The following is an 11382-nucleotide window of genomic DNA, read 5'->3' on the forward strand; positions in this document are numbered from 1 at the left end:
AAATGATATTTTATCTTCTCTCCAACTCAGACTATATTTGTCTTAGACGTAAGAGGCCCAAAATCCCGAGTCCCTGTCAGGTCTGAGCTCCAGCCGGATACAATCACCTTCTCCACTCACATAGTTTGCTTTTGTAAATGAAGTGAGTACAGAATTGAGGAAAGCGAGGACACCCGGCAACAATGGGATTCTGTCCTATCTCCTGCACCCGGAGCAAATGAACAACATGTACCAGCCTTCCCAGCCCCATCAATGTACACTGTGGAGGCATCTTGTATGTAGACTCTGGATTCAACAAACCAGCTGCCTGGCCATTCAGGAACGTACCATTGTTCAGCTCTGGGGGGGGAACAAACATCTATCATGGAAAGGAGCTCTGGGGAGTCAACAGAGCAATCTTTCATCTATACATATGTTTCCATCTCTCCACATCACTCCATTCTTTTTCTGGACAAAACCATTATAAATATCAGCAACAGATTTACAAATCTAGGATTTTACAATGAGAACACAATGTCACAAGGGATCTATAAAAGATTTTATCCGGACACAAGATCCCATTGTAAGAAAGGAATTCTGAATATGAACAGCGACTGTTATGTGGGATCCCATTATATTCAGTGCGGGGAAATGTATCTTTTATATTTTACTGAAACCTTAGATAATAAATGACATTTATGTCCCAGAAATTAACTTTACTGTATTTTTAACTGAAATTGTACCTTTCATAAATCATTGCACTAATATTGTGTAAAATAATAAAACTCATAAAACATCAGAACTACTAACAATTTATCCTCTAGTGTGTCTGCTGTTGTGAAGAAATATATATAATATTTGGGGGATTTAAGTAATTTTAAGGTAGAAATTATTTTTAAAACATGTAATCAAAAGAATTAAAAATGTCTCCAGGACTCCATGGACCCCTTCATTCCACACAGTCTCCAGGAACCGGGAAACCACAGAGAAACCAAGTGTCCCCCGACTTCCTCTCCAGGCTGGGATGTCCCCCTGGTTGGGTGCCCCCTACAGTAGAAGAAGCAGACTGCATCTGCCTACATCTTCTTTATGCTTTGTCTGATCAGGATGGCGGTCATTTCTCCCTGAACACGGAGCCCCCTAAACACGAGGTAAACGTGGTGCAGCATTGAGCCCCGTCCAGCTGTAGTGTAGACTTTGACAGGCTGCAGGCAGTGGGGCTGGACGCTGTACCTGTGCCTACCAGGTGTATTATAATGCCAGCATTGCACCCACAGGGGCCGGACCCCCCATGTACAAGGGGCCTAAGAGATACCATCAGCTGGTGTCCCATTCCACCAGACCCCTATAACTGGAAGAGGACATGTTTGGGGGGATGTGTTGTAGAAGAACCCAGACCACGGTATTGTGTGATGAAATTATAATTCAACTTTATTAAATGTGACACTTTAACAACAGAAGAAAAGAAATAGATTGTTTACATTTCAAGGATCTATTTATACCATTTATATCATCTATGCTAAGAAACTGATTAATATATGACACGCCCCTCATTAAAACCAGCCACGCCCACTTATGTGACCCTCTAAACATCCAAATCCCTTTAAATTCCCAGAAGACACTTTAATCTTTTATCCACAGAAAGCTGATTGGGTACAAGAGAACCCCGAGCCCCTCCTACTCATTCCCACACAAGTCCATGTCACCATCTACAAGGTGAGAGGACCTGAAGGAGAACAAGACCAGGACCATCGCCTGACTGAAGCCATGCTCACATTTCTTTCTAATGCTGCTTCTATGGTCTCCTCAGATACGGATTTGGCAGATGTACATTAGTGGAACCCTTTCACTCCGGCCAACTTAAGGTTTCCATCAGCAGCAGCACGGCCTTATAGCTACAGCACCCGGGGGTTGTCTACATTTGTTATGCCAACTGTCGGATTTCTGGTGGAAGTAATTCAGCCACACTGAAGGTGCTCCCCCCCGCCATGTATACCGGGCTCAGCTGTCCCTCCTGCAAGCCCAAGACAGGCATGGTGGGTGTCAGCGGTGAGAGCAGAAGGAGATCAGCAAACATCCGATCTCTGATCTCCCCTTCAGTGAATGGATGTGGGAGGTGGGAGATTATGTCATTTCTGGGTTCAGCGCTGTCATTCTCCAGTCACTATGGTTTGGGAAGGAGCTGATTAGGCATGATCTGTGCTTGACCATCTTTCTTGGGGTACAGAGGTGACATTGGGGGTCTAATAATGTTCTGATGTCTCTTTAAAAAGGACCTGTGACCAGAAATATGTATCACAGGGGGGCTATCAACCTCCTATATGACAGAAGCCATGTTAGGTGAAAAAAGAGTTGAAAAAAAATTAAACCCTATAAAAATTTTAAAAAACACAAAACAAATCATACGACACATTTTACATATCATTGCACAAGCGAGAGTGAGAACAATCATTCTGAGGCCATCGTTCACGGATAACTATCTGAACTGATAACCTATAAAGGCTCTTAAAGCGTCATCTTTGAACATTTTTTGGTTCTGAAGTTTGTCACCATTTCACAAGTACGCACAGTTTGAAATGTTTGACATGTTTGGTATCTATATACTTGATGACAACCCCATATTTTATATTTCACCAAACAAATTGGGTCATATATTGTGTTCTTTGTGCACTAACATTATCTTTTTTTACAGAAAAAAAATTTGATAAACAGCTGTACTAATATTCTGTGACATGAAAAATGGCAACTACCACCATTATATTCTCCAGTCTCTGCTTTCAGAAAATAAAAGAAATGTTTGAGGTTTAACTAATCATATGGCCTGAAATGTGAATTTAACTAAAAACAAAAGCAAAATAAACTCTGGCAGTGAAAGAAAATACAGCAATATATAACATTTCAAAATCAAAACTATGGTAGCAACTAATGGCTTAAGAAGCAAACCCACCATATTACTCAACCAGGTTCCAACTAAACCCACCCAAAACATTGGATCCCACCTCCCCCCACTCAGGTTCCTGTTGGAACTCCTTTACCTTGTGTAGATATCCCCTTCTGAGATCCTCATGATCTAATATAAATGTACAACACTCTCTATCTGACACCCTTTGTAGACTCCACCTTGGTCTGCCAAGAGATAGTCAGCTGCCATGCAGTTCTGTGACACCACCTTAGGTGGTGGAGCCACTTCTGCTGTCAGCTCTGCTATAACATCAATGGTGTCATTGGTTATCTGATCCATGACTCCAGTACACCGGTTCATCTTACTTATCTTAGATTCCCCATCCCGTCTATGAACAGCTCACTGCATAAAGCAGCTCCAATCCAGAGAAAATGTTTCTTCTCACTGGAAGGCCAGGGGAGTATTGGGAGAAATTGAGGCTTTCCCTTACAGATATGGGGGGAGGGGCAACATAACCTCAAGTACAGCTATGGGTGGAATTGAAGGGAAGCCATTTTAGGGTGCTCCTTCCACAAAAGAAGCAAATGTTATCTGGAAGGACTAGGAATCCATTGGACCAATGGGGATTAAACATTCTGCAATTACATTGAGACACCATGAAATGTTACTGGCCTGTGATTGGCTCTCCTATTGTTAGTGAAGTAAGTGAGACTCCCCTTGTCGGTGTCATTAATGGAAACAAACCATGTGAAATGTTTCTTCCAAATCCAAAAAGGTGATCCCCTTGGGTAAGTACCCATGCTAATATTCCTGATATGAGTTTGTAGTCCCTGCTATACAGGAAACATGCGGGCAATCAATTACACCTTTTACAACAGGACAGTAAATATCAGAACACAATTCAAACAGAAGACCAACAGCAGGAAGTCTGCTAACTGAATGTGTAATGCAATCTGTCATTAGCATTCCCAGAGTTCCCTCTGCAACATAGTTGTATCAGCTGTTGGTCCTGTCTGTAGATCTGTTATTTCCCCACCTTCTGTAACAGGGTGACAACCCTGATCATTCTGCAGGAACATTACACAGCAGCGTTGTCACCCTGTACAGGGAAGTCTTAGATAGATTATAAGTAAGACACACAACAAGTAAAGTCCAACTCCAGCTAACACTTCTACAGCAGTTACAGCAACAGGATTTATATAAGGTTCAACCCACCATATGAATGGAAGATGACAGTTGTAAGCACCCCCAGCAGTGTTATATGGTGTTTCTCAACCCCCCCACTTTAATTTTTGCCAAATAGCTTGGCCTTCTACATGAAGCAGAAAAAACAGATCTACTAGGAGGGTCAACGGGTAATAAAAAATGTTACAAGGGGAGACTCAGAAAAACATAAAACATTTATGCTAATGACAGATTGCACCATTTATGTAATTATTGATTTTGCCCATTGTTACACTTTAGTGCCGATGTCTTAGCATTTCCAGGAATAATTAGTGCTCTTTGCACACTTTGCCCCAAAAAGGGACCCGTTCATTCAGAGTCATTAAGGTGAACCCCAATAAGAGGAATTTCAGTCTCCCAGAAGAAGTGGTAGGAATATGACCGCACACTTAGCACTTTGTAAGTTCAGATCTCTTACAGTTGTACCGTGTGAATAGTTTATGGAGATGAGCAATAGCTGGACAGAAAAAAAAATAATAAGGACATCCAATCATCACCTGATAGAATCCCTTTTGAGAAAACCAGATGAAACATAAGTGGCCAGCTGGGATTAGGTGATACTGTTGAATACGTCCCCTAAAACAGCATTAACTCCGTGTTGGAAGGCCTACACCAGCTTAAGAAGTTACTCTCTAACCAAACAGAGACCTCTATCTGGCTGGTATCTCAGCTATAGACCTGCCTGCAAAGATGTCATCCATGAGAGGAGATGGAACATGGAAAGGAGGCATTGATCATGGGAGAGGAGGTGGAACATGTAATGGGAGGTGTGGACAAGGTGGGCTTAGCTGGAGCCCTCAAGCCTAGCTTATGATGTATCAATTCTCAAAAGAACCTGGAATGGACTCTCCTAATGAGGTTTCAGAGGCGTGGCAAGAAGCCATTGGACCCCATCCTAGACTCTGGTACTGAGGCATTGTTGGTCGTGTATTGGTTGGTCAGATTCTGGCAATGAAGAAAACACATGGGAACATAGCTCAGTTAGTGAATGATGAAAATGCATTACATGTTCAGTCAATGCTCCATAAAAAAGGATGAAGATGAGAATGGTGAGGAATACAGTTCAGTCATTGCTGCTTGTCTGAAAAAATGTCCAAAGGTAAAATATTCACAGGCCTTCTAGGTGTGTTTCTGATGGACATAAGCACTAAAACGAATGAATCCGATCATTAGAGTCCTGTTTGTTCAAAGTTTTTTTTTATTAAGTAGCATCATGTCTTCCCTAGTTTGTGGGAAGACATTGGGCCTGTGAACCTAATGGGACAGCTGTGACTTCTTTAATATTGCCCCTTCTTCTGGAGTTTCCTCTATGCAGCTCAAGCTTGTGAATCCTCTGGTGACAGATTAGCCTGGAATTACCTGTAAAAGCTTTGTCACATTCTGAACATTAATATGGCTTCTCTCCAGTGTGAACCTTCTGGTGTCTGATAAGATGTGACTTCTGTGTAAAAGCTTTGTCACATTCAGAACACTGATATGACTTCTCTCTAGTGTGAACCTTCTGGTGTCTGATAAGATTTGATTTCTGTGTAAAAGCTTTATCACATTCTGAACATTGATATGGCTTCTTTCCAGTGTGAATCCTCTCATGTATGACAAGGTTTCCCCTCAGTTTAAAAGTTTTATCACATTCAGAACACTGATATGGCTGCTCTCCAGTGTGGACCTTCTGGTGTGCTATGAGAACTGACTTATGTGTAAAAGTTTTATCACATTCAGAACACTGATATAGCTGCTCTCCAGTGTGGACCTTCTGGTGTGCTATGAGAACTGACTTATGTGTAAAAGTTTTATCACATTCAGAACATTGATGTGGTTTCTCTCCAGTGTGAACCCTCTGGTGTGTGATAAGATCTGACTTCCATGTAAAAGCTTTGTCACATTCAGAACACTGATATGGCTTCTTGCCAGTGTGAATCCTCTGGTGTATGATAAGATATGACTTATTTGTAAAAGCTTTGTCACATTCAGAACACTGATATAACTTCTCTCCAGTGTGAATCCTCTGGTGCCTGATAAGATGTGATTTCCATATAAAAGCTTTATCACATTCGGAACACTGATATGGCTTCTCTCCAGTGTGAATCCTCTGGTGTGATATAAGATCTGACTTATGTCTAAAAGCTGTGTCACATTCAGAACACTGATATGGCTTCTCTCCAGTGTGAATCCTCTGGTGTCTGATAAGATATGACTTATGTGTAAAAGCTTTGTCACATTCAGAACACTGATATGACTTCGCTCCAGTGTGACTCATCTGGTGTCTGATAAGAGGTGACTTCTGTGTAAAAGCTTTGTCACATTCAGAACACTGATATGGCATCTCTCCAGTGTGAATCCTCTGGTGTCTGATAAGATGTGACTTCCATGTAAAAGCTTTGTCACATTCAGAACACTGATATGGCTTCTCTCCAGTGTAAACCTTCCGGTGTGTGATATGTTTTGGCTCCATTGTAAAATCTTTGTCACGTTCCAAACAAGAAATAGCTTGAAATGACTCCTCTTATGTATACATGGGTTGGACTTTACTGTAAAGCAATTGTCACATCCAGAACACTGAAATGACTTTTCTCTTGTTACCCTCTGAGGTTGGATCAGTGTTGAAGAGGACCCAAAGCACTTATGACATTTAGAACACTGATATGACTTGTGTCCTGTGTGACTCCTCCAGTGAACTGCAATAAAAACTTTCAGTCAATTACAACACCCAGATGTTTGGTTTTTCCATGTGACTGAGTTGTATTCACAAACACCAGCATGACCGAAAACGTGGTTCATCAATCCACCTGTACAAAAAAAAAATAAATAAATAAAAATCAGAATTCTATATAAAGGGCTAAAGTTGGTTTTTATTTTTAATGATCATTAATAAATATATCTTATATATCATCGCAGGCTGTGTCAGCATTATGGTTGTCCTCAAAGGGCCAGTTGTAACTGTAAGACTAGATGTCCAGAGCACCTCACCCCCCCATTACATCAGATGCCAAGAACTCCACATCCTCCCCAACATCACCGTGCACCTCCTTTGGGGGCAGAGCGGGAAAGCAGAAAGTGCAGGGTCTGGAGGAGGACCAGAGGAGGAGTGGAGTCAATTACCAGAGTCTGCTGAATGCTGAGACCAAGGGAGACGAGGATGAGGGGATTATTATTATTATACAGTATTTATAAAGCACCAATAGTTCGCTCAGCGCTGTACATTATAAAGGGGGACAGACCATGTGACAGAACAATACCAATACAATGCAAAACATGAGGGGATCGAGGGCCCTGCTCTTTCAAGCTTACAATCTAGGAGGGAGGGGATAGTGGTACAGGAGGAGATAGCTGTGGGGGATGGAGTGGTAGGAAGAGTGGAGGAGGTCGGCAGGTTAGCAGGGGGTGGGGTAGGCTTCCCTGAAGAGATGGGTTTTCAGGGTGCGCCTAAAAGGAGAGGAGAGTAGGTGATAATCTGATGGGTTGGGGCAGGGAGTTCCAGAGGATGGGTGACACCCTGGAGAAGTCCTGGAGGCGGGCATGGGAGGAGGAGACCAGGGAACTAGAGAGAAGGAGGTCTTGTGAGGAGCGGAGTGTGCGTGCTGGGCGGTACTTGGATATTAGGTCAGTGATGTAGTTCGGGGCAGTATGGTGGACAGCTTTGTACGTCAGCATTAGGATTTTGAATTTGATCCGTTGCGCAATCGGAAGCCAGTGGAGGGATTGGCAGAGGGGGGTGGCGGAAATGGAGCGGTTGGAAAGGTGAATGAGTCTGGCAGCCGTATTCAGGATGGACTGAAGCGGGGATAGCCAGCGGCGAGGCAGGCCAGTGATGAGGGAGTTGCAGTAGTCGAGTCGTGATATGATGAGGGAGTGGATGAGCTGTTTAGTGGTTTCTGGAGTTAGGAACGTGCGGATTTTGGCGATGTTGCGGAGGTGGAGTCTGCACGAGTTTGTTAAAGAGTGGACTTGGGGCTGGAAGGATAGGTTGGAGTCCAAAATGACACCAAGTACTCTGGCCTGCGGGGCGGGTTTGATGGTGGTGTTGTTGGACATGATGGAGAAGTCAATGGGGGGTGGTGTCCGGGCTGGAGGGAAGACAAGAAACTCGGTTTTGGAGAGGTTCAGTTTAAGGAAGTGGAGCGACATCCAGTCTGATATGTCGCTCAACAGGTGTGTGATTCGGGCGGAGACCGAGGGGGTGAGGTGGGGGGTTGAGAGATAGATTTGTGTGTCGTCGGCATAGAGGTGGTAGTTGAAGCCGTGAGAGTGTATGAGTTGGCCAAGGGAGGAGGTGTAGATGGAGAAGAGAAGGGGCCCGAGGACAGAGCCTTGAGGGACCCCAACAGAGAGGGGGAGTGAGAGGGAGGTGGTGGCATTATAGGTAACGCTGAAAGAGCGTTGTGACAGGTAGGATGAGAGCCAGGAGAGAGCAGAATCTCTGAGGCCGAGGGAGTGTAGTTTTTTGAGGAGGAGGGGGTGGTCGACTGTGTCGAAGGCCGCAGAGAGGTCAAGGAGTAGGAGCACTGAATAGTGGCCATTAGCTTTGGCGGTTAGCAGGTCGTTGGAGAGTTTGAGTAAGGCAGTTTCGGTAGAGTGTAGGGGACGGAAGCCGGACTGTAGGGGATCGAGGAGGTTGTTGTCGTTGAGGTGAGAGCATAGGCGGGCGTAGACTAGGCGCTCGAGGAGTTTAGATGTAAATGGGAGCAGGGAGATGGGTCTGAGGTTGTTCGGGTCATTGGGGTCCAGGGAGGGCTTTTTAAGTATGGGGGTGATGTGTGCATGTTTCAGAGGGGAAGGGAAAGTGCCGGAGGAGAGGGAGAGATTGAAGATGTGGGTGAGGGAGCGTAGGATGGAGGGGGAGGGAGGTTGTAGGAGTTGTGAGGGGATAGGGTCAAGGGGGCAGGTGGTGAGGCGGGCATCAGAGAGGATCTTGGAGACTTCTTCGATGGTAGTAAGGTCAAAGGTGCGGAGTGTTGGGGGAGCTTCAGTATGAGGAATGTAGGGTGGGGTGGGAGAGGAGGTCAGAGCAGTGGTGGGGCCATGGGAGAGGGGTGTAGAGGGGGTAGCTGAGTGAGGGGGAAGGGGGTTGGAGGGAGTTTGAGCAGCGACGAAGTCCCTGTGGGTTATGTCGAGGGGGAGGGGGGATGAGGGGGTAGCTGTGTGAGAGGGGACGGGTTGAGAAGGCGTGTGAGTTGCGGCAATGTCCTTGCGAATTGTGTCAATCTTGTTTTTGAAGTGATTGGCAATCTCAAGGGCAGTGAGTGAGGTGCTGGGTGGAGGTGGGGGTGGCGAGAGTAGAGAGTTGAAGGTGGAGAAGAGTCGGCGAGGATTGGAGGAGAGGGCCTTGATGAGGGTCAGGAAGTAGGCTTGTTTGGCAGTATGGAGGGAGGAGGTGTAGGTGTGGAAGGCAGATTTGTATCGGGTGAAGGCTTGTTGGGATTTGGTTTTGCGCCATAGTCGCTCCAGGGCACGACTGTGTCGTTTGAGGGTTTTGGTGTGATCAGTCTGCCAGGGCTGGAGCGGTCGGGGTCTGATGTTGCGTGTGGTTAAAGGCGCTAGTGAGTCAAGGGCTGTTGACAGCGCATTGTTGTAGGCGGTCATAGCCAAGTCGGGGCAGGACAGGGGGAGGATGCGGTCATGGAGTTGATCAACTGCGGAGTGGAGGGAGGCAGGTTTAAGGTTGCGGAGGTTACGGCTGGTAGTAGTGTGACATTTGGAGGGGTAGGCGTTGGAGGATGAGGAGATAGAGAAGGTAATCAGGTTGTGGTCAGAGAGAGGGAAGGGGGTGTTCGTGAGGTTGTGGGGAGCGCAGCGGTTGGAGAAGACAAGATCAAGGATATTACCGTCGGAGTGGGTGGTGGATTGTATGCACTGTGCAAGTGCAAAGGAGGAGGTTAAGTGGAGGAGACGGGCTGTGTCCGGGTTGTCGAGGTTGACAGGGATGTTGAAATCCCCAAGGATGATAGTGGGTAGCTCAGAGGAGAGGAAGAAGGGTAGCCAGGAGGAGAAGTCTTCCAGGAAGCGGGGTATGGATCCAGGAGGCCGGTATATCATAGCAATCTTCAGGGGGGTTGGGGAGAATAGTCGGACGCAGTGGGCCTCAAAGGAGGAGAAGGATAGGGAGGGGGGGTTTGGGAGGACTCGGAAGGTGCTCAGCGGTGACAGGAGCAGGCCAACCCCACCACCTTTACGACCGTTGGGCCTGGGTGAGTGGGTCCAGGTGAGATCGCCGTAGGAGAGTGCAGCAGGGGAGGTAGAGTCAGTGGGCTGGATCCAGGTTTCCGTAATCGCCAGGAGGTTGAGGGAGCGGGAAACAAAGAGGTCGTGGATGGCGGTAAGCTTGTTGCACACCGATCGGGCGTTCAGGAGTGCACATGAAAACGGGGGGGAGATTTTAGGGAGCAGGGGGACAGATACTAAGTTGCGGGGGTTGCGGCAGGACGTGGAGGCGGGAGGGTTTTGGGCGGGTGAGGGAGGTAGTGGAGGGCCAGGATTCGGGGAGATGTCCCCCGCGGTTATGAGGAGGAGAAGGGTGAGAAAGGTGGCATGGGAGCGGGATGTGCAGGAGCGTGAGAAACTCCTATTGGAGGTGTTCGGGCAGTGGGAGAGTGGAGTAATAGGAGGAGGTAGTAGGTGCCATAGAGGGGTGAGGGAAGCAGTGAGGGCACAATATACAAATGTTTGGGAGGAGCAGAGGGATATAGTGAATGGATTTTGGGAACAGAGGAGAGGAAAATGAGAAGGAGGAGTGAAAGAGGCATTTTGGGGAGGTGATGAAAGCAATAGTAGGGAGATGATAGCAATGAGGGGTAGATGTACAAGTTTTGGGGTGGAGCAGAGGGGTAAAGAAATGAGATTTGGGAACAGAGGATAGTAATATGAAGAGGAGAAGAGGGGTGTATTATATAAAAGGTACACGGAGTGGAACTCAGGTATGTAAAAGATATTTCCCAGTGTGTTTCCTTGCAGTCTGTCCAGCGTGCAGTAGAGTTTCTTGCTGTTGTTGTGTCTTCCTGCTGCTTTAGTTCAACTGCTGTGTTTAACTGCTCTGCACTCCATCATAAGCAGCACCCCCATCAGAGACTGTGCCCCCCATCAGAGATCCCCCCCATGAGCTGAACTAAATTTATAGGGAGATGCTCAAATGAGCATTCAACTCCGCCCCAATTAGAAGCTGATAAGGCTCACATGAATGGGGGGGATGTTTCTTAGGAACCAGGCCACAGTCATAAACCTGAGTGCACCTAGAGGTGAGGACAAGTCAACAGATACACAGATATAATTACAACATTTGGTGA

General features: G+C 46.2%; 1 protein-coding gene across 1 annotated transcript; it reads right to left on the reverse strand.

The window, feature by feature from the left end:
• Positions 1 to 5140: 5140 nt before the first annotated feature.
• LOC149461947 (uncharacterized) lies at positions 5141 to 6557 on the reverse strand. The gene is made up of 3 exons (XM_089677681.1): positions 6380 to 6557; positions 5856 to 6295; positions 5141 to 5603 (listed from the first exon to the last, which is right to left on the reverse strand). Exons 1-3 carry the CDS (start codon positions 6555 to 6557, stop codon positions 5493 to 5495), a joined length of 729 nt encoding a protein of 242 aa, XP_089533807.1. The 3' UTR covers positions 5141 to 5492.
• Between the last annotated feature and the right edge of the window lie 4825 nt (positions 6558 to 11382).

The sequence above is a fragment of the Staurois parvus genome, unplaced genomic scaffold (genome assembly GCF_062004578.1).
Source record: "Staurois parvus isolate SC_StPar_1 unplaced genomic scaffold, SC_StPar_1.0 ptg000191l, whole genome shotgun sequence".
Taxonomy (NCBI): Eukaryota; Metazoa; Chordata; class Amphibia; order Anura; family Ranidae; genus Staurois; species Staurois parvus.